This window comes from Leptonotus elevatus, chromosome 18 (assembly GCF_054856555.1).
Source record: "Leptonotus elevatus isolate MCC_2025b chromosome 18, RoL_Lele_1.0, whole genome shotgun sequence".
In the NCBI taxonomy this organism is placed as follows: domain Eukaryota; kingdom Metazoa; phylum Chordata; class Actinopteri; order Syngnathiformes; family Syngnathidae; genus Leptonotus; species Leptonotus elevatus.
Genome location: NC_141256.1, coordinates 2,267,428 through 2,291,837, shown reverse-complemented (window position 1 = coordinate 2,291,837; position 24,410 = coordinate 2,267,428). Strand labels below are relative to the sequence as shown.

At 40.3% G+C, this 24,410-nt stretch overlaps 1 protein-coding gene across 3 annotated transcripts in view; it reads left to right on the top strand.

The window, feature by feature from the left end:
• The window catches only part of ddhd1b (DDHD domain containing 1b), a 61,120-nt gene that overhangs the window by 14,393 nt on the left and 22,317 nt on the right, over positions 1-24,410 (top strand). For all 3 annotated transcript variants that reach the window (XM_086061096.1, XM_086061095.1, XM_086061094.1), the window contains 4 exons: positions 1,934-2,040; positions 2,618-2,874; positions 4,944-5,019; positions 15,807-15,956. In XM_086061096.1, coding sequence (XP_085917222.1) covers positions 1,934-2,040; positions 2,618-2,874; positions 4,944-5,019; positions 15,807-15,956 — 590 coding nt within the window. The remainder of the gene's footprint in view (positions 1-1,933; positions 2,041-2,617; positions 2,875-4,943; positions 5,020-15,806; positions 15,957-24,410) is intronic.

The following is a 24,410-nucleotide window of genomic DNA, read 5'->3' as shown; positions in this document are numbered from 1 at the left end:
GCTGACCACTGGTGTTTGAAAGTGTTTGGGTGAATGTAAAGCTTTGTAAAACAAATTTGTAGTGCACAGCAAAAGTTGTAATTCCGCAGTAATATAATATCACAGTAATTGCTTTGCCACTGCAGCTGTGAAGTTAAAGAATACAGTTGTGCTTTTACAACAATGCATTGTAAATGTGAAATTACAGTAACTTGCTGTAATCCTGACTGTGAAAGTCATGCAAAACGTATCCAATTATTTATTGTGAAATCACAGCGAACATTTTTGCAGTGTACTTAAAGTGAAGCATTGCTGTGGTAGAGGATGCTTTGTGTACAGTTGGAACTGGGGAAGGCCACCTTAAATTATATACAGTTCCAAAAATCATTCAGTAGAGGTGCACATTCACAATTTCCCGGTTGTTCACCGATCCCTGATCTTTAAAAGGCTTGACCTGCCGATCCAGATTTTTGACAAATCCTGTTTTTTTTTCATAACCAAAAGCATACACCTTCAATGCTCCAATTTTGTTTTATTGTAAATTATTGAACAATACCCAGGAACAATACAAACGTGTTGTTTTAACTGCACATAAAGTAGTTCTCTCAACAGTGAGACGAGGACAGTGGGTGACTTTTTCAAACCTCTGAGGAGGGCGATGAGATCGGTAAACGGTTTTATTTTAACTCATTCAAACCCAAAAACGTGTAAACAGGTTTTTTAATACTTTGTCCTTCACTCCCAAAAACGTATTTACATGTTTAAAAAAAAGAAAAAGAAAAAATGCAAGAGCATACAGAAGGCTTTGATGCAGCTTCTGACATGAAGAGGTGTCTTAAAGCAATGGTAGTTATTTAATAAAAGGGCTAGCAGGTGGCAGCAGAGTATAAGCAATGAGCCAGGGCCATGTTGCAACAAGCTCTTTTTGTCAGTGTTTTTGTCAGATTTAATTAACCTAGAACATTTAATTAACTTAGAACATTTAATAAACAACAGACAAGGAAGGAAGACAACAGAATTAGATTATTTTTGCTCACAAGGAGAACAAAACAGAGATGTGCACAGATTACAATTTTCAAAATTCGCAGTTCAACTGCAAAATGTTCCAGCCGCTATCTTGTCAGGTTTCAGTTCCTGGTTTGCAACTGCAGCTTCTCGCGCTCTGCTCTCTTCACAGACGACCCCAACCCACAAGGTACAAACATAGGTCACACTGTTATGCTTTGCAATACTATAAGAGTAAATATGGGATAGCTTATGTACATTTATTCTAACAGTTTTCACAAACAATGTGAATATTCATGAAACTTAACTATATTCTAATGCTACTTGCTGCAAAACGGAAACGGATACAAATATACTTTTTTTCCTGATGAAAGAAGAGACCCTAATCTTTCTTTTGGTAGGTTCCACGTCTTTATAGCAATAGAACACAATATTCTGTGGGCCTTGCAAAATCAGTCAAAATCCAGTAAAACAGCCGGGAGCAAAGGGGGTTGCTTCAGTGGAAATAGCTGGGAGTGAATGAGTTAAGAAGGGAACGGGACCGATCTTGACCTTGGCTGATCGATCGGTGCACCCCTACCATTCAGTGTCAGTACAAAACCTTCAGACCTCTGCTAGAAAGCTGAAGATGAAGAGGAAATTTATTTCAGCATGAGAATAACCCAAATCACAACAAAATAATGGCTTCACCAGGAGAAGATTAAAGTTTTGGAATGGCCCAACCAGAGTCCTGAATCTAATCGAACATCTGTGAGGTGATATGTAGATGGCGTTGCACAAATTCTCACAAATTTGGAGAGTTTTTACAACAACACGGGCAATTATTACCACATTAAACTGTGCCACACTAATGACTCCTTCCCAAAAAGGCTGTAATAAAAGCCAAAGGTGACACAAGGTTAGCCGTTCTTTTCATGTACATTTAATCTTGTATCGTACACTCTTGCAGACACAGTGGACACCATCACTCCAGACAAACTGCGAGGTCTCAGAGACATGTTGAACAGCAGCGCCATGGACATCATGTACTACACTAGTCCACTTTACAGAGATGAGGTAACCTGTAGGTTTGTGCAGACTCACAGGGCAAAGAGTTCTGACACTTGAAGGTCTTTGGGGGAAAAAAGTCTAAATGGTTTAATATAGTATATGATGAGATCCGCGCAGGCCGACTTCAAAGTAAAAGCCCACCAAGGCTATTGCATTGGCATCAATGTATTGTTTGGTAAAGCTTTAGTTTTGAAGTTAGCCTTAGCGTAGGCGGCGTGTTACGTTGAGTATGTTTCCAGCTTCATTGACATGTCTGAATGAGTCCTGCAGGTTTTGGATGTTTTCCTTCTCCAACACAGCTGATATATGATCAGCTCATCAGCAAACTGCATAAGCCTGATAACGATCCTGCTGATTGGAATCAGCTTGTGTTGGAAGAGGGAATCCTCCAAAACTTGCAGGACTGCGGCCCTCGAGGACCGGAGTTTGACACCTATGGACTAAACAATTATGTGCGTCGTGTTAGCGAGCCGTCATAAAATATCCCACAACCTAGTGTGAATAGAAGCAACAAACAATACTAATAATACATTGTTTACTGTACATTTTCCATATGTGACAAATTATCGTTGTGTTTTTGTAGATTACCCGGGGTCTGACTCTGGAGCTGAACCGTCTATACTCCCTTTTCTGCTCAAGAAATTCTGATTTTGAAAAAAATGGAAAGGTGTCCATCGTGTCACACTCCTTAGGCTGTGTCATCACTTTTGACATCATGACCGGCTGGGACCCTGTGCGCTTTCATCATTTAGAAGTGCCAGATCCAGAAGAAACAAAGGCCCGCTGGCCAAGCGATGAAGAGCGCCATCTTCAGGAGCAACTCAGACTCACACGCCTCAGGTATTTGAAAATACTAACTGGACTTAACGCTTTTGGATGATTATTACTTGTACAAAAAAAACACCCAAAAAAAAACAAAAACATGTTTAAACGTCAAAAACAAATAAAAAATATTAAGACAAATACAATTATTTGAAACACTATAGTTATGCAAGTTCCTTTTGGATGAAACAGCATTTTATAAATTAGTTATTTTAAAATTTAAATTTTTCTTTTTCTTTTTATTAATAACTAAAAAAATTGTATTAACTCTTTGACCGCCATAAACGTTATAAAACGTTTAGTAAAAACCTACGGAGGGGCGCCGAGGACGTTAAAAGACGTTCACTATGTTTTTTTGTTTTTTTTTGGAAACGGGTGGAGGAAAGCCTTGGGCAGCTGTGTATCAAGTATCAAGCAGATCTAGTTAGTTTAATGACTCGTTTTGGCCCCTAGATGGCAGCGATGACTCTCTTTGCACAAGGTTGGGTGGGCCGCCCACCGTGGGCGTCAGTATAAGACGTGAGGCGGAGCTAGAGTGTTGAGGGGACAATGGCTGATGATGCAACAATGGCTGATGAAGCAGCAATGGCGACCGGTTGCAAGCAGCTCACGCTTGAGCATTTTTTTCAAAGACGGAAAGCATCGATCAATACTAAAAAGCCCATTGATGTCGACGATGATGATGACTCCGAGCTTGACGCCAAAGTTGGAAGACTTGACGCGACCGTTATGATCACGTAGTAAGCCTCACCGGCTAGCGCTGCTAACGCCGGAAAACGCGCAGCACAACCGACCGGGTACTTCTGCACAAGCGGACATTCGATCGGGCGATGGAGAGTAGTCGAAAAGCATCGACCAATGCACATTGATGATTCTCACGTCATAAAGCCTCACCGGCTAGCGCTGCTAACGCCGGAGCTGCACAAGCGGACATTCGATCGGACAATGAAGAGTACCCCGAGTCCAATGCATATTCATCGGAGGAGCGGGTACAGTCTGATCACGGAGAAGACACTGGTTCTGGACTACGATGCCACCATGAATGGAGTGGATAAGATGGATCAGAACATCTCTTACCACCCGGTATAGCAACTGAAGGACATGAGGAAGCCAGACGTAACACCACCGTAACGTAACCGTAACATGATCCTGATATTAGACTTTATGGCAACACACACTGCAGTATATACTTGCTATTCCCCGGAAAAAACGGCCTGCAAGAAAGTGTAGCTTCTGCACGCGAAGAGGCAATCGCAGTGAAACTAATCTGTTGTGCAAATCCTGTTGCGTCTCCTTGCACGCAGGGGAGTGTTTCACAAAAAGAAAAACTGTCGTTGAAACATCCACGTTGTAAATAGTACCACAGTTGCACACATTTGTAAATAGTTTGCCAAATTGTTGTCAAATTGTTACACTGTTGAATGTAAATAAACGTATTTTGCTATCAAAAAACACTTTTTCATTCTTGGTGGTAGTGTTTTATAGAAGTAAATCACTATTTAGGTGTTTGTGGCATCATTCATGGACAAAAGGAAGTGTAAAATTCACTAGAGTCCATGAAATAATATCGTTTCACTAAAAGCTTGATTTCTCCGTATTTTGGTCCAAAACAAGCGCCTTTGGGTGAAACTAACCATTTTCTATTGTTGATTACTAAAGAACGGAATAAGGAAGAAACAAACTTTTTTTTCTAATGAAAGATGAAAGTTCAATCTTTCATTTGGTAGTATGTGTGTTTCCATAGTCCAAACAGAACATTTTCTGTGGACCTTGAAAGATCAGTCAAAATGCTTAAATCGGCTGGCACTGACAGCATCCCTTTTCTGAAAACGTCTGGCAGTCAAAGAGTTAATAACAAAAAAATTGTATTAATAATACTAAAAAAATAGTATTAATAATCTTTTTTTACGATTATGCTGATTTTGTGGAGTGTAATAATTGAAATTGTAATTGAATTTCGATTAATTGCACAGGCTATAAAAAGTCTAAATGCCCCTGTTGCCAGGTTTGGCACATTCTTTATAACTGCATATTTATCATGCATGCACGTGTGTATTGTAAAACAAATCTGGCATTTTTCTGTGCAGGTTGAGAGATCTGGAGGATCAATTCCAGGGTCTGCAGACCTTGTCTTGTGTTGCGGTTCCGGCTCTAAAATTCAAGGTAATTCTGACAGCTAAAACCCATTTAAGGTAAACAGCACTTCAACTTATGTACTGCACAGGATATAGAAAATAGACTTATAAAATAGACCGATCTGATCAGCTTGACCGTGATCGGCCGATAATTGGCATTTTATGCATGATCGATAATCGGCTGTAATGTCATAATTTGCGCAATCGATCAATGACGTAATTGATCGGATCTGCGAAATAAGTCATGACAGCAAAAACAACCTCGTTCACTAAAACATAGATGGCCACACAACAGACACACATAAGAATCACGTGACCTCTCGTTTATACACAGCGGTTACCCAATCCCGCTGAGCTAAACTGTCCTCCATATATTGCAAATTTTTTGCAAGGCGCTTATTTTCAAAATAACTCGTCACGCGCTATCGAATTAAACCGTAGAACAAAAGTAATTGATACGGTAATCCTGACCTCAAAACTACAAAAGTAGAAGCGCCATAAATAAAATAAAAACCACGTAATCTCTCGATTGCAAATACAGCGACACAAATCCAATTATCGCCGTAATCAACCTGGACCCCTCAATACTGTTCAATTTCAAACAGGCGCATTTTCAAAATAACTTTTTACGTGTAAATGGACGTTCTCAAATAAGCATCATGATTACTTATCCAGCGGTCCGAACCTCGGCCAAACTGCTAAAAAAGAAAAAAGCAGTACGCTACCATAATCTTCGGAATCCTTAGTGGAAGAAAGACTTCTCACGTCATCCGGCAACCCTTTTATTCAATATATATTATGGTCTAAGGATTCTTCGTAGCGAGACGAAAACAAAACAAAACAACAACAAAAATCAATTCGCTACTTCATCCTGCCTCAAAAAGCGCTGTCTCTAGGTCTGCACTTACGTCACTTTAAATGCACCACCCCACGTACGTGTACAGTTCAATGTCGTAGGAAAAAATCCCAACTCTAGAACGACATCAAACTACAACTTTTTCCCACAGACCTCATGTAAAAATTTAGACAATTTAGAAGACGAAAAACCAGTTGCAGCGGTCCCAAACAGACAGAACTTCCCTACGTGGATAAAAGTCTCCACTTACCGTACTTTATTTATTTAGGCCTAGAAGTTCCGCCCGTCCGGGAACGCCGCAGCTCGCAAATCGTCAAAATATTTGCGTCACCATTCGTTAAAATTCAGCGTCGGGGATCACCATTTGTTAAAGTAGACAATATATGTATTGTACTCTTTGCGTGTTCAATTAACTGAATGGTGAGATTCTGGTGAAGAAGTCCCTTTGCAAAGGTATAGTTATTCAGAAGCTTCTGATCACACAAAATGAAGACACTCAAGCCGTGTTCCGTTCAGATTGTGTGTCTCCTCCTCTCGCAAACAGTTTTTTATTCCAAGTCAGTGCTCCCCTCCCATGAGCAAGTTCCCATGAGTACAAATCAGATTAGACTTGAACAATAGTAAATCAGCCTGTCCTTGGACTCTCTTCGACCGACTGAGACTGGCACTAGCTATACTCCCCTTAGATAATATAGAAAATAAACCTGTTACCCTTCTCTTTCCCAGGCAAGAGAACAAAGGACTATAGATTGGCTTAACATATGAATTAACTGTTGTCTTATATTTATATCTTTATAACTAATATCCAAAACGGTTAAAATATAAATTGAAACTGAAAAACAATGTTAATAATCCAACAGCAGCTATTTGGGAGTTAGCGTGCGGGTGAACGGTTAGCCCGCGAGCTAACCGGCTAGCTTGCGAATTAACGGCTATTAGGTTAGCTCGCGGATTAGCGGCTATTTGGGAGTTAGCTTGCGCAAGCCACATTATAGTTGGTGCAAAAGCTGATGGCACACAAAAAAACTTTAACATGTTGCAAATCACAAAAGCTGTTTAATCAAACATGTGCTTGAAGGTATTTAAGGAGTCAAGTGTTGGATTTTTTATTATTTTATTATTAAAAATTTTGACACCAACGTTTTTTTTTTCTGCAAATGTATATCGGCTTCAAATATCGGTTATTGGCCTCCCAGACTATCGATAATCGGTATCGGCCCTGAAAAAAGCATATCGGTCTATCACTAAAGAGCATTTATAAAATTTTGATGACATTTTTTTTTACAAAAAAATCCCCTCCAATGCATCACAATGGGTCTCAAATAGACGTGGATTTGCACCATGGACAGGGGTTAGACTGTAGAGTAAATATACATGTTGTTCTTCTGATTGAATTGGCATCTTTTTTTTCCCAAACTCGCTGATTGAACCCAAAAATCCTGAATGCGTAAAGCCACCCCCCCCCCCCCCCCCAATACACAGTAAATTGACACATTGCTCCATCTTATGATCGAATCTTTTTTTTTTTAACTCGCTGATCGGCGATCATGATCGGCCCCAAAAATCCTGATTGTGTAAAAATACAGTACAGTACACAGGAAATAAATAAGTTATTTAAGCAGACATTTTGCTCCATCTTATGATCGGATCGGTGATCGCAAATTGTTTTTTTAAACTCGCTGATCGGCCCCAAAAATCCTGATTGTGTAAAGCCTAAAATATGGAAGAAACACTTGAATAAGTTTACTGCACACTCTTTCCAGAGATTCTCTAACAATGTTGGAAACACTTTTTTTGTTTGGTCATTAAAATCAGGTGCAACGATTAATTGGGGCGGCGGCCATCTTGACCAATTGATTAGGTACGCCCGGGATCTTTTTTTTGTTTTTTGCTTTCTTTATTAATTCACACTTCAACATCCAATTCAAACTGAGCACATAAACGGTGCTGTCAAACAAGACACAAGAAAAAGAAAACACTCAAAACAAAACACACACAAAAAAAAAGGTCTAATCGGACAGTAAACTTTTTAAGTTATTAAATACTGACAAGGCTTGCTTCGTCTTCACCCTCCTCAATGTCCTTCCAAACCCTTCAACTTACGCCCGGGATGTTTGCCAGGAAATGCCACGACCTGAACAGGAAGTAAAACTGATTTCAACAGGAAGTGACCCGGAAGTGGCCTAATATCAACAGGAAGTGACCCGATTTCAACAGGAATTGGCCTGATTTAAACAGGAAGTGACTTGGAAGTGGCCTAAAATGAACAGGAAGTGACCTGTTTCAACAGGAAGTGACCCGGAAGTGGCCTAATTTTTATTTCATTTTATTATTATTTTTTTTTCTTTCTTTATTAATTCACACTTCAACATCCAATTCAAACTGAGCACATAAATGGTGCTGTCAAACAAGACACAGGAAAAAGAAAATACTCAAAACAAAAAACTAAACAAAAGGTTTAATCGGACAGTAAACCTTTTAAGTTATTAAATACCGACAAGGCTTGCTTCGTCTTCACCCTCCTCAATGTTCTTCCAAACTCCAAAATCTCCTTACAATAAATCAAAAACAAAGGTGGACATTTTATAAATCTACATTTGTTAATAAATTGTTTTGCCATTATTATCAAAGTATTGATCAGCATTTCCCTTTTTCTGTCTTGTGTTACAATCCCAAACTTAATATTCTTGAAATCCAGTGTTAGTGAATCATTGTCCTTCGAAATCCAGCGCTGAAATGCTTCTCAAAATGTCTTGGTGTACAAACATTCAAAATACAAATGTTCCAAAGTCTCTTTATCACAGCCACAAAAAGCACAGCAGATTTGTTCTACCTTAAACCTCTGTTTCCCGGAAGTGGCCTAATATCAACAGGAAGTGACCCAATTTCAATAGGAAATGACCTGTTTTCAACAGGAAGTGACCCAGAAGTGACCTGCTTTCAACAGGAAGTGACCCGCAAGTGGCCTAAAATCAATAGGAAGTCACCTGATTTCAACAGAAAGTGACCTGTTTTCAAAAGGAATTGAGCTGGAAGTGGCCTAAAATCAACAGGAAGTGACCTGATTTCAACAGGAAGTGACCTGTTTTCAACAGGAGCTGCTTATGTTAGATCTGGGGCGAAATGGATAGAACAAGGAGAGAAAAATTAATCTTATTTTTTCGGGCTTGAAAAGAGAAGTTAAAAATACAATTGATGTCTTAATGATTGATGATATAAAATGCTCAAATACAAAAATAATATCTGAAGAAATATATGAGTTCTATTCGAAATTATACTCATCAGTACACAAGAGGGTTGATTCATTATCCTTTTTGGAGAGTATAAAACATAATATTCTAAAATTGAATTTACTTTCAAAACATTATGTGATTCTGAGATTCAAATGGGAAAATTGGAAGCAGCTGTAGCGATTATTTGAGTTGCTGTAATGGCTTAATGAGAAATTTAGACGGTACTGAGGGGAGTTGTAATTTCCTCAACAACCTCTGGGGCACCACGTTGACTATGCTTGTTTGTAGGAGCAAAATAAACGATAAAAATCCTATTATCAAGTATTCATAATCTGAAGTTGCTACTTTAGTTCATCATGGAGTTCTTTGCTTTTAAGATAATTACTAATCCACTCAGTAAACACAAATGATTCGGCAGAAATGGAATTTCTAGACAACTAATTTATTGAGTAAACACACATATCAGTCACAGCCTAACCAATTAATGAAACAGAATAAAAATGTGAATCAAAGATAAAAAGAAAATTTGCAACTTAACTAACAAGAAAAAAAAAAGGGTAGATGAAAAAGGTAGATGGGGGATAAAGAGGGAAGCGTTTGAGCTGTCAATTCTTTTATTTTTAATAAAAGCGTTGCACCAGTGGTATATGGTCAGATTGCAATGCAGGCGCAACTTACAGACTGGTTCAGTCGCACGGGAGAGAGAGAGAGACTCGACCGTCGATCCTCGGTTCAATGCTGGCGCACGTCCCGATGGAATGCTGCCTGGGAGTATCTGGCTGCTGGTCGGTGATGTACGCGCGGCGTGGAGGTCGCAGCAGGTCCTTGTGTGGGGCCTCGGACTCACGACTGGAACAGACACGCACGCCTTGGGGGATGCGCAGGATGTTTGCGAGTCCTTGCTTGATGCACGCTTTGGGACGCGCGTTGTGGCTCAAAGGAAGAAGCCGCGTAGTCACCCTCAGCGACCAAGTTTGTCGTGATGATCAGGAAAAGTTCATGGGGCCAGACGCGAGGTGGAGAGAGGGCAGAGGAGTTGCAGGGAAGAGAGAATCCTTGAGCAGTTCATAGGGCGAAGGAGAGGGGAAGAGAGTTCCAGGAAAAGAGAGAAGTTCCTTCGCATGCTAGTTTTAAAACTGTGTCAGCAGGGGGCCGGGCTGTAGTCAAAGGGGGCCGGGCTGTAGTCAAAGGGGGCCGGGCCGTAGTCAAAGGGGGCCGGCCCGTAGTCTCTGCCCTTCTGTGCGCATGAAGCAGACTTGGTCGACTGAGACCAAGCTTTTGGGATAGTATTTGATAATTTTTGGATCAGAATTGACAAGCCAGTTTAGCTACAAGTTAGTTTAGCTAGTTTAGCTTTACTAATTAGCTAAACTAAGGTGGCTACAGAAATTACCCACATCATTCATTTGAGATAGACATACAGGTTGTGTACAAAGATAAACAACAGGAGTTACTTGATGTCAGTCAATTACATAGAGTCCGTGTATGTCCCGAATTATGTATACTTCAGATTAATTAGAAGCGGCAGGATTCTTGAGGATAACCGATAGTGACCGCTGGAGGGCACTGTTGTACCATAAAACTTCCAAGGGGCATTGTTTCAAAAAACAAACAAACACATGGCCAATTCCTGTGGATAGGCCAGACCAATGGAGACTGCTTATCAGACAGGATTTCAGGTCTGTCGGAGCTGTGATATGCGTTTCCTGGGGGTTATAAAACGAAGTCCAGTCTCTGCTGGGGGGAACCCAAAGAGTCATTTTTAACTGAAAACACAGAGTTAAGACACGCACACACATTCCCCAGGAGGAAATGTTTAAAAAGGCACATAAAATGGAAAAATTGAGGGTGACGGGCAATATTCGTTACACAGCTATAAAGCAGATGTCAGTAGGGAGATCACCTGGCTAAGATTTTTCTGGGAAGAGATAAAAGAACTATTGTCTTGAAATAAACCATTGAAAGGGATGACTTAATGCCAACCATGAAAGAAGGAGTTATTACATTGTTACCTAAACCTGGTAAGGATAAAAGATATATTGATCATCTTAGACCAATAACTTTGCTGAATGTTGACTATAAATTGTTGGCCCATATTTTTTCTAATCGGTTAAAATCTTGTATTGGACAGATTGTAAGTGAAACACAATCTGGATTTATTAGGGACAGATCTATACATCATAATATTAGGTTGGTTCTTGATTTAATAGACTACAGATCCTTAATTGAAGATAATGGTTTTGTGTTCTTTTTAGATTTTTAGAAAGCTTTCGATTCAGTTTAACATTCAATGATAATAAAATCCCTCGAATACTTTGGATTTGTCATGTCTGGGAAGATCTGGGTTTGGTTGAGGGTCCCGATTGGTCCTGAGTGGGTTCCAGCCCTTCCGCGGGTTGACCAATCCGGGCCCTCAGCCACTTGTGCCTGGCCCCAGGTGTGGCTAGTTACCCAATTAGTGTGGGTGTATTTAGTTCCCGGGTGGTGATCAGTCGGCGTGGGATCATTGCCGCTTGTCACGGTCACCCCAGGAGTTCTGTCTGTATCTTTATCTGTATCTTTTCAGTTTGTTGTTTAGTTAGCATTAACCAGTACCCTGGTTAGTGTTTTCTGTAAAATAAGGCACGCCAGTCTCGCCCGCACTCCTGCTGTGGTTCTCCTGCCTCCCTGCATTGGGTAGAGATGGGACAATGAATCCTTGTGAAGCTTTTGAGGCTTTCGGCTGATTGATTTGGAAAAAGAGTCGAAGTTTCAAAGCCCCATAAGATAGATCGTACCGGTGACATCTGGTGGTCAGCTGGAGTCATAGCAGCTATAATCTTCAAAGTGATTCGCCTGATTGATTTATATTCCAACATAACACCAGTACATTCAGTCTTACATTTGTGTCTGTCTAATGATCATCAGGTACACATGGAAGTGTTGCAATATTTTGACACTGTACCAGTACTATGGTTCAATGTGATGTCCTGTTACTCATTCGATTTTTAGAAACATGATTTGGATATGACACAAGTGCGCTGTGAAGCCGCATACGTCATCAGCACGTGATCACGGAGGTTTGATCGGGGCTTTTGATACATTGTTTCGAGCAGTCTGTCTCACTCGGCTGATCATGCTCCAGAGTCTCAGTGTCAAACGTCCCATCTCTAATTTTGGGTCCTCCACTTCACACGCCAACAGACACCACGCCGCCCCGTGACCACACCGTAACAGAATGATCCCACCATAAACGGACCCAGCGGACCAAGAGGCAGGTACCGTTCCAGTTTCGGCGGTGCGCATGCAGCGCTCGCTTCCAGTTCCCGGCGGCGCGTGTGGAGCGCCCGTTGCCAGTTCTGGCGGCGCTCGTGCAGCGCCCGTTGCCGATGTTTTGGCGGCGCTCGTGTAGCGCCTGTTGCCAGTTTTTCCGGCGGCGCTGATTGCAGCGCCCGTTGCCAGTTTTTCCGGCGGCGCTAGTTGAGCGCCCGCTTCCAGTTCCGGCGGCGCACGTCTTGCGGCCGCCACCGGTTCCCGTTCCGGCGGCGCACGTCGTGCGGCAGCGGCCCCCGGCCCGTTCGCCTGTGCCCGCCTGTGCCGCTGCAGCCCCGCCCCGTGACCACACCGTAACAGGATTTGGTCAAAGGTTTAATAAGGCAATTAGTATGATGTACAAGGGTATTAATAGTTTGGTTTCTCTTCCTGCCGGAACAACGAGGAGGTTTGAGGTTAAACGGGGCATTAGACAGGGATGTCCTTATTCTCCTTTATTATTTATTTTGTTTGCTATTTCTTTTAAAAACAGCCCTGATATTGAGCCTTTAAATTTATTGGGTAATCATCTGACAATAACTCAAGTAGCTGATGATACGACAATATAAAAAAAAAAAAAGCAGATCACATTACTTTGGTAATTAAAAAGATAGAAACTTTTTCTAAAGCATCAGGGTTATATAAAAAAAAAAAGTGAGTTGATGTCAATACAAGATGATCGATCACCCACCAGATTTATATGGAATTCCAGTGAAAGATGAGGTGAAATATTTAGGTGTGACCATAACAAAAGACTATAAAACCAGAGAAAACTTGAATGTTGTACCAGTGTTGGAAAAAAGCAAATCTATACTTAATTCCTGGTTACAAAGAGATTTGTCAATTTTCTGACGTATTTTGTTAACCAAAATTGAGATTCTCTCAAGATTTATATACCCAGTCTTTTCTTTATACATTTCGGATCCTTTAATTAAATCAATAAATCAAACAAATTTTAATTTCATTTGGAAAAACAAACATCACTATTTGAGAAAAGGGGATGTAGTTAAACCATTTGAAGAAGGTGGGCTGAATGTGATTGATTATGAAGTAATGAATGGTATGATAAAACTCAAGTGGTTGCAACAGTGTTTAAAAGGGGATATGGATAATTTTTGGTTTTATATTCCCTCGAAATTATTTAAAGAATGTGGTGGTATACATTTTTTGTTGAGGATTGATTTTTGTGTTACTTAAATTGCCAGTTAAACTATCAAAATTCCATCAGCGGATTTTGTTGTATTAGAAACAGATTTATAATCATAACTTTACTCCACATTCTGCTCCTATCTGGAATAATAGATGTGTTCTAGTGAAAAGAAAATCTTTGTTTTATCATAATTGGGTAGAGAAAGGTATTTGGTCGATCTTGCATTTAATGGATATAAGAGGTGAATTTCTTATATTTGAGGATTTTGTCACTAAATTTGATTTAAGATGTACGAAACAACAATATTCAGGGGTAATACACGCTATACCACAAGCTATGGTAAACGTAGTGAAAGGAATGTTATTTTATGACCTAAGAACACCTACGATTCCATCACTCTTTATTGACGAGGTTAATCTTATAGATAAAAGATGTACTAATAAAATTGTACGTGGTAGCCTTACATCCAAGATGTTTTCATTCCCGATAAAAATGACAAATTTGTTAAAAGAATATACTAAAGAAATAAGTGTTAGAATTATAACTCGGTACCTTACTCTACCCATATTACCGAAGGCTAAAGAAACACATTTTAAGGTGATGAATGATGTTTATCCTTGTGGGGACTTTATGAAACAGAGGTTTAAGGTAGAACAAATCTGCTGTGATAAAGAGACTTTGGAACATTTGTTTTTTGAATGCGGGTACACCAAGACATTTTGGGAAGCATTTCAGCACAATGATTCACTAACACTGGATTTCAAGAATTTTAAGTTAGGGATTGTAACACAAGACAGAACAAGGAAAATGATGATCAATACTTTGATAATAATGGCAAAACAATTTATTCACAAATGTAGATTTATTAAATGTCGACCTTTGTTTCTGATTTATTGTAAGGAAATTGAAAAGTTTGGAAGAACATTGAGGAGGGTGAAGACGAAGCAAGCCTTGTCGGTATTAATAACTTTAAAAATTTACTGTCTGATTAGACCTTTTGTTTTTTTGTTTTGAGTGTTTTCTTTTTCTTGTTTCTTGTTTGACAGCACCGTTTATGTGCTCAGTTTAAATTGGATGTTGGAGTGTAAATTAAGTAAAGAAAGCCAAAAACAAAAATATATATGTATATGTGTATATGTATATGTATGTATGTATGTATGTATATGTATATATATATATTAGGGGTGTTAGAAAAAATCAATTCAGCAATATATCACGATATTACAGTGCGCAATTCTCGAATCGATTCGATATGTGGCCGAATCGATTTTTAAATTTTAAATGGAATATTAAACAAAACATCTTACTTAGGGTTAGGGTTCACACTTTAAGCATGGAAGAATGTTCTATTAATGGAACGATAAGCCTTAATATTTTATTTCAGTGCTGTTCAAACATGAAACAGACTGCAACCTGTTTGTTAAATGCAGTGGCTCAGTTATAAGCCTGAATTTTTAGATAAATAAATACATTTTCATACAAATCTTACAGTGTACATGTACAAGTTTACTGATTAGTATTTTATAAATTTGAGTAAAAAAAAAAAATCGCAATATTCAATTTATAGATTCATATCGGGATTAATCGGTATTGAATCGAATCGTGACCTATGAATTGTGATACGAATCGAATCGCCAGGTACTAGTCAATTCACACCCCTAATATATATATATATATATACAGGAAGTGACCTGTTTCTACAAGAAGTGGCCTAAAATCAACAGGAAGTGACCCAATTTCAATAGAGTGACCCTTACTCTTTGCTTTGACCATTGCTTATTCGATTACTCCTTATTCCCTTGCTACTCAATTCTACGCTCTTTACTTCATTGCTTAATAAATTTTTCTCAACTTACTCCTACCTCTATTGCATACTTGATTTCTTCCTTGTTTTCTTTTTTCTTTTCTTCCTACTTTATTTTTTTATTTTGTGCTATTTTCCTTCCTTCAACTGCTTCTACATTTCTGTATGAACTCAAACCATTCCAACTTTAGCATGTTTAGCTCATTCATTGTATATAATTCCAGGTCATTCAATATCATTTGACATCATTCCAAATAATTTCACAGGTTTTCATTCAGCCTTACAGCCTTCACACGCAATTTCTTCCAGAAATTGCATTTTTTAGTTTGTTAATGCATTTTCTCTGTCAATCTGCAAGAACATTCAGTTTTTTTATTAAAGTGATGAAAATTAAAGCATGATTTTTTTTAAACTCAATAAAATAATGTTCTATATTTGACTCTTTGCCTTTGAAGAGCATTGTTCTTTCTTGATCTTTCAGGTGGAGAATTTCTTCTGCATGGGCTCCCCACTGGCAGTATTCTTGGCATTACGAGGCATTCGTCCAGGAAGTAATGGTGTGCAGGACCACATCCTCCCCACCACAATCTGCAAACGCCTTTTCAACATATTCCATCCCACTGACCCCGTGGTAAGTTTATTTTAGTACTGCTTGCGAGATGCTCTTTACCTGGAGGAAGGGTGTCACGTCATCCATGTACCCATTTAGTGTTGGGAGTTTTCCTTCTGATGATCTGAGAACTGCCTTTTCCCAATGAGGAACACGTCAAACATAACCACAAAGAGAATTGGGGAGATTAAGAAACCTATTGCGATGCCAATTTCCAACTGCTGCACATGTAGATTACTGAATTACAGTATAGTAATCAATGTTTTTTTTTTGCTTATTTATTTATTTTACAAAATGATTCATTTGATAACAAAAATATGTTTTTCTTTTAACATCTACATTTTGTCCTTGTTACAAACATTAACTTTTTGTAACTTTATAAAAAAACAAAAACACTTGAAAATCAACTAATAATTTTGACTGTTTAACTACATTTTGTCGTGTTATCAGTGCTTTGTGGCTAACACGTTCTCAGCTTTGTCCAGCGAGACAGATAGTATGAAGAATGAAGCTCCAGAAGCTTTGTTGAAGATTCGTGTTGATTCTTTTACTATTTTCCTTCACAGGGAGGTTTGTCCTTAAACTTCTTTTAATCTTCGAAAATGTATTGAAATACTTGTGTATGTCTTTATGGATTCTGATTTTAAATTATGTAAAGGAGGCTAAGTTGATAAGTTTTGCTTCTTTCTGCCCCTTCTCAAACTTGCATCTTAACATATTGTGCTCCCACCCCCTTTCCTTTGTTATTTTTTTTATTGCTGTCGTTGTTTGAGACTAATCAAATCAAAATCAAACGACAAAGACTAAACTTCTAAGTGTAACAATGAGGCCCTCTACTGGACTAAAACGACACTACATCAGCGACACGTATTTCACCGCGAGTGTATTCATCTGATACAGCGGCCACAGGCCATAAACACACAGATGATGAATTGCCTTAATAAGTAAACTAAGAGCCACTTACAAAACTTAAAACATTAAGTTGATCACTTACAAAGATCTACTGCCGTCTACAAAGACCCGCCAAACAATACCGGAAATCCGCAAAACGTGTCCGTGCCTAAAATGGGTCCGGCTAGAAACGATGAAAAAGACTGCGCAAGGCATAACAGTAAAATGGCGTGAATTGATGCGTTTATCATTATTATTATTTTTTAATTTTTTACATCAATCCATATTTTAAGCAGTTTACATTGCATCGTTACATCCCTACTATGTAGATTTCCGAAAGATAAAGGAGTGACAAAGTAGTGGGAAACAGCTGTGAGAAAGGAAGGCCTTTTTGGTAGTGTATTTCCAGTGATTGCCATTTTTAGTAAAAAAATTGATACAAATCACTATTAAAACAATGAAACACTCAGTTAAGTGTAATGTTATGGTGCTTTTCTACATTTCAATATCTGATTTATCACAAACAGTACTGATTAAGTATTAGTAAATAAATATTTATCATCACAGTAGCAGTGTTACTGTCAACATATGTTAATACCTGTAAACACTCATGACAACATTGAAAAAATACATATTTTCATTTGATACATACTAGTAAGCACCACTTACCTACAGTATACATGTAAGGTGTATACATATAAAATTAAAGATTAAAATTGTCATACAGTTTGTTGTTTTTAGTGCTTAGCTCTTTCTCAATGTGTTTGATAGGCATGATTATTTGCTTTCCAAACACAGTATACACACACTAATTCACCGACTGTAGATAGGCACCAAAATCATCATGCAGTATATTACACTACAACTGCCACTACAAGCAAGAGAAGGCCCGGTTGGTGCTGCAGATGAGGGAATCCACTGACCAACTGGTGAGAGCAGCTGGCACCCAGATAAGAACAGGGGGAAAGTGGAAAGCCCAAGAAGAGGTACAGTTGGCAATCGGCAGGCTAAAGCACCCTGAGGTGGTTGGCATAGTCCAGGATGGTCGAGCAGGCCTGGGGAAGGGCGAGGCTCCCTTATTCTGGTCAAAGGCCTCCAAGGAAGACAAACGAGTCATGGTGGTGACAGAAGTGACAAGAACTGAGCAGGAACGCCTTAACACCAAAGCAGTGTCCCAGAGCCAGCAAGGCCGTTGGGCATCATGGGAAGGTGTCACAAGCAGGCCCATGCCATGGCCTGACCTGTGGAAGATCCCTCAAGCCAAGCTTAGCTTCCTGATCAGAGCAACGTATGACACCTTGCCCTGTCCCAGAAACCTCCACCAATGGTTTATTGCCGAAGAGACTTTGCAACACCATCAATGTGAGTCTTCAGCACATCCTGTCCGGCTGCAGGATAGCACTGTCCCAAGGCCGCTACAGATGGTGACACGATCTAGTGCTGAAAAGCTGGCAGAGGTGGCAGAGGCATGCAGACAGGAAGTGGTCCGATTTCAACAAGAAGTGACCCGATTTCAACAAGAAGTGACCCAATTTCAACAGGAATTGACCCGCAAGTGACCTGATTTCAACAGGAAGTGACCCGGAAGTGGCCTAAAATCATCAGGCGAACAGCAGACCTTCTGCCACAAGGCAGACATCTCATCCAGTTCACAAAGGCTGGAGAGAGAGCCAAACCGTCCCACCAGGGCAGGGGTCGGCAACCCAAAATGTTGAAAGAGCCATATTGGACCAAAAAACAAATATGTCTGGAGCCGCAAAAAATTAAAAGCCTTATATAAGCCTTATAATGAAGGCAACACATGCTGTATGTATCTATCTACCAAAATGACTAAGTTGGCTACAAATACATAACGAGCCTTCATGATTATGATCATGTTTATTTCCCTGCAGTGCATCCTGTAGAGAATGACGCACCACATGACTACTGTGTTGTATATGTATATAAAATCAAATTAATACTGTTTAAGTTTGATTTCTGTGCAAAAGCCAAGCAAGTCAGTGCAAGGGTAAAACAAAGCAGCATCCTCTTCTGACACGAAACCTAAGCAACAAAACACAATAACATCGCTAAGTGTCATTCCAAATATATACTGACAAAAATCAGAAATCACTTTATGAAAACAGCCACTTTGTTACTCGAAATGTGCCTCTGACAGTATTGTGTTCTTACCCGTTTAATGCGACTTCTGTTTTCGGACATCCCTATCCAGCTCAGACTTTGAACGCCCTGAGAGTTGCATACCCGTCGGCGGTCAGGCCAGGTACCGGCCCGACGCGCACCACTCGCCGCGCGGCACCGCTCTATCTATACTCCCCCATCTTTTTCAATTTTCAAACATTTTTGAAAAAGCTCCAGGGAGCCACTAGGGCAGCGCTAAAGAGCCGCATGCGGCTCTAGAGCTGCGGGTTGCCGACCCCCGCACCAGGTAAATACATCAAGACTCCTCTCATCCGGCAGCAAGTGGAGCGTGAGGGTGGACCTGGGGAGGCAACTCCAGTTTCCCAGGGAGATTGTCGAAACATCGCTCCGGCCAGTAGTGATGGGCATGACAGTTCTTTTAAGTGAACTGAATCTTTAGAATCAGTTCATTAAGAAGAACCGTTGCAACCCCCCTTCACGCCCGCCGGATGTAAAAAAATTATAATAATAATAACAAAAAATAAAATAAAACACGCAGATAATGTTATGCTACTTTATTTATTGTCATTAGTGTGTTTCTATCAAAAACAAAAGTACGTTCACTCACTGAATCAATACTGAACCGGAATTGGCAACACGTTCACTCACTGACTCATTCACTCATACGTTCGTGAACCGGAAATGGCAACATGTTCACTCACTGACTCGTTCATTCGCTGATCCGCGTTAGCTAACTCCAATAGCATGGGAGTACGTTTGCCCGTGTCTGACGCTGGCTGCTGATTGATCGTTTGCAAAGATTGATGACATGAGCGTGGCTGAGCTCAAATGAACTGAGAAAAGAACAAATCACTTCAGGAAGTGATCCGTTCGCTCACGTTCACTGAAAAGATTCATTCTTTTTGAACGAAACGTACGTGAACGACACAACACTACCGGCCAGACCTCGTCATTTGGTCAGAAGCTCTCAGGACAGTTCTTTTGGTTGAGGTCACTGTACCATGGGAAAGGAGGGGGCTTGGAGGCTGCAAATGAGCAGAAGCGAGCCAAGTATGCAGACCTGGCTGCAGAGTGCAGGGAGGCTGGCTGGAAAGCAGTTATGTGTCCTGTGGAAATAAGGTAGGGGTTAAAGTTCTCCGTCGTGGGGACGGATTTCCGTCATTTGGAAAATGAGACAGGGGTGCGCCCCCCATAAACAAGTCCCCATGGGGATTGCACGTTTGTTGTTTAAGATCCCATCACTTAACTGACATTGCTTTCACGCATTGAATTTATTAATACCACCTTGAAAATTCTTGAAAAAGTATAGAATTTTAATATCTGGGTGAAGTCTTAAATTTCATGCTGTGTGCACCTCCACCGTGGAGAAGCAGCAAGCCATATTAGGAGAAGTTGGCGGAACTGTCTGTCCCTAGAGTGCAGGGTGGCATTGCGGACGGGACATGTCGAGAGTCGAGTCCTCCACATACTACGCGGCCAATTTGAATGTAAGAGGAGAAAGAGGATGTTTTAATCGCTATTCACTGTTTGCAACTTACTTACTGAAGAAAAAGAAAAAGTTTGAACTGTCAGCGTGCTGCGGCGTCCTGGAGCAAGTTGCTAACCCGCTACATGCTAACATGAGTCACAGTTCCACCTTCTTTACATATTACGCACTGATGTACTATTTAAACACCATATTAAAAATGTCAAAACTAGCGACTGGGATAAAAGTTCGTTTTGCGGTTGATGTAACGCATCTTCATCATCGTCGTAGCGTAATTAGGTCATAATTACGGCGCGTGCATGCGTGTATTCGCGCGCGCTTGCGTCTTTGTGAGAGATGAAGGCAAGGTTATTTGGGTGTGAATTTGTAAATGTTGCCTTCATAAGCGTTATTTGTCTGCTTTTTCCCCATTTCACACGTTATGATGGCAACAACTGTTATGGAGAAAGTACATCTACTTTCCTCATGGGATGAATAAATAATTATGTATCTGAGGTCAGCTCACCACCCATCCGCATCCATCCATCCATCCATCTATCCATCTATCCATCTATCCATCTATCCATCTATCCATCTATCCATCTATCCATCTAAATGGGTGTCAATTACACATGGATTTTCGTTATTTGCGGTCCGGCCCGGTCTCTACCCCTGCAAATAGTTGGGGTCCACTGTTACTGTCTAAGTTACATTATTTTATTAGTATGGTGATTGGATTACGTTAATAACTACATTTTACGAGAAATGCATTCCCAATTACCCTTCTAGAGCGGTCGTATACTTGTCCCATTTTTCATCCCTGATTAATGCCTAAATATTATTATTTTAAAAGACTGTGCGCCCTACTGCCCTGCAAAATTTGTGTTAATTGACCGCAGTCAATTTAAACATTAAAAAAAAATTCAGTCAAATGAATTTTTTTTGCTTTAACCCTTGAAGTAGGGTGTAGGGCAGGGGTCTGCAACCTGCGGCTCTGGAGCCACATCTGGCTCTTTAGTCCCTCTCCTGTGGCTCGCTGTGGATCAAATAAATAAATAAAATAATAATAATAATAATACAAATGAAAAAAAGAGTAGAAAAGAATATTTTTTTTACATATAAAAAAATATGTAGATAAAATATTCTTTAAATGAATTAATTATTTAGATAAAATAATCATAATTATTAAATATTCAAAAAGTGCCAGAGTCCAAATATCACGTTTCAGTTTTGTATGGGTTAGGGTTTTGTTCATTTTGGTGTGTTTGTTGTGTCTTTCTGTGATTGGTGTTTGTCTTGTGTTTCTGAGTGTTTCGTTATGTCTGATTACGTCCACCTGTGTGCCTGTTCCCTTCCCAGTGTGTTTGACCAATCGGTGCCCTCTTCCTATTGTGTTTCCCAGGTGTGTCTCATTAGTGTTGGTGTATTTAGTCTGTTGTGTTTGTCCAGTCGGTGTCGAAGTCGTTGTCGAAGTCCGGTGTGGGAGTCTGTGTTTCCCGTCGCGTCAAGCTCAGCCTCGTCACAGTTAAGTCGTCTTTGTTTCAGTCTAGTTGTCTACGTCTCAGTCTAGTCGTCCTTGTCACAGTTGAGTTCTCCGCGCTCCTGCCGAGTTCTCCGCGCTCCTGCCGAGTTCTCCGCGCTCCTGCCGAGTTCTACGCGTCCAGCCAAGCTTCACAAGTTCTGCCAAGTCAACCCCGTCCCGTCATGGCGACAAGCCTCGTCAAGCCAGTCCCGAGGCCAGGGTCTGCAGCGGCACAGGCAAAGAGGCCAGGGTCTGCAGCGGCACAGGCAAAGAGGCCAGGGTCTGCAGCGGCACAGGCAAAGAGGCCAGGGTCTGCAGCGGCACAGGCAAAGAGGCCAGGGGCTGCAGCGGCATGACGTACGCCGCCGGAACGGGAACTGGTGGCGGCCGCAGCACGTGTGCCGCCGGAACGGGAACTTGTACCTGCCTCTAGCTCTGCTCGGTCCGTTTTTGGTTGGATCATTCTGTCACGTTGGGGGTGGAGGACCCAAATGCAGGGAGGCAGGAGAACCACGGCAGGGATGTATGTAATATTGAACACAATTTATTTAACAAAAACACTAACAAGGGAACTGGGTAAAACTCTAAATAAACAAAACCAACAAAGTTCTGAAAAGACCAAAAATCTAAGTAACAACAAAACACAAGAGTGGTGACTGACAATGATCCAACCAAGACTGAACGAAACCAGGAAACTAAATACAAGCCAACTGACGAGACAACGAGAGACACCTATACAAGACACAAGTGGCTGGGGGAGATGATTGGATGACACAAGGGAACAGGATGATGAGTACAGGATTAAACAAAACCTATCAATCAAGACAGGACACCAATCATAACAAGCCTCCTCTCGCCCTGACCCGTCACAGCGACCAGCCTCACCTTGCCCCGTCCCCACTTGTTCCAATAAAGTTTCTCCTCGCCTTTGGATCCACTCTCTCCAACGTGCACCATTTCATGACACCAAATTTGTTTAAGTTGTCAGAAAAAGAGCGAAAAATGGTAGATGAAAAAGTTTTTAAAATTACCATAAAATGCCAAAAATTTGAGAAAATTGATAGCCAAAAAAAGCTGGATTAAAAAAAAAATAGCCATGAAATGTCCAAAAAAGGAGGAAGGGCAGAAATGTACTATAATATGGCCATAAAACTGCTAAAAATGTCGGAAATTTAATAGAAAGATAGAAAATCCTAAAAAAATAATCTTACGATTTTTTTTTTTTAATCCCAAAACGGAAGTCGAAAGGTGGAAGAAAATAAATTTCTACGTATTGGAAGCTGCATATTTTTCTGTTATGGCGCATCTCTAATTAGCTCTTGAGCCCTCAGTACATTAGACTAGCACAATCACACTGTTTCCTTCATCACAATGTTCAAATGTTTTTCGGCTCCAGACAGATTTTTTATTTATTTGGCCTAAAATGGCTCTTTTGACAGTAAAGGTTGCTTACCACTGGTGTAGGGGCTCTATAGGTTCCTCAACTGTTCGCCTACACCGTGACATAGGATGCACCGGAGCGAAGCACCAGAAAGCAGTGAAAGAGGTGGCTGAGGAGGCGGAGAAAGGTAGCTTCTGGCTGTGGCTAAGGAGGAAGTTGGGGGGCGAATAACACCTAGGGGGCTCCCTGCCGTCGCGCTGCCAAAAGTGGACGTTCTGGGGTTAAAGGAGCGAAACCTCAACGACTTGCGGTCCCCAGCTGATGACCCGCATCGGCCCACAGAGGTGTTTAGTGAGGTGTCGCAGTACACCTGCTATCAAAGCACTATTGGAGGTGCGTCAGGCAGCAATGCCCAGCAGGGATTACCACCACCTGTATCATAAGGGCTGCTTGATTATTACGAAAATATTAATCACGATTATATTAGTAATAATTGAAATCCCGATTAGGACGATCATTTAGTTTTTGATACAAAACAAGAACATCATTAAACGTAAAAAAATATTGAAACAATTACAATTCTTTGAAACACTATAATTATGCAAGTTATTTTTGCAAAATTTGTATTAATAATCTTTTTTTTTTATGATTATGCCGATTTTGTAATTGTGGAGTGTAATAATTGAAAATGTAATTAAATTTCAATTAATTACACAGCCCTACAGTATATTAAGAACATGTAATCCCCATGTTTACTCCTTATAATTCGTATACAGTACTATTAAGCCCCAATCCATGTATTTTCTAGTATTTTCATGATGTTTCTGAGAGGAATCCGATGCAAAACAGCTTAACAGCTAAATTGGCAAAAATTGTTGCTCTTGTAACGCTCACAAACGTGTACACACAAATAACAACACTGCATATTTTAATGTTGCGAGGGCTGGTTAGAATGTGGATGATCTGGATTTGGCCTGCAGGCCATTCTTTGCTTAGCTGGTCTATGGGAAACATGGCCTTGTGTAAATACAAACAAATCAGATGTCAAACTGCTTCCCAGAACTGATTGCATTC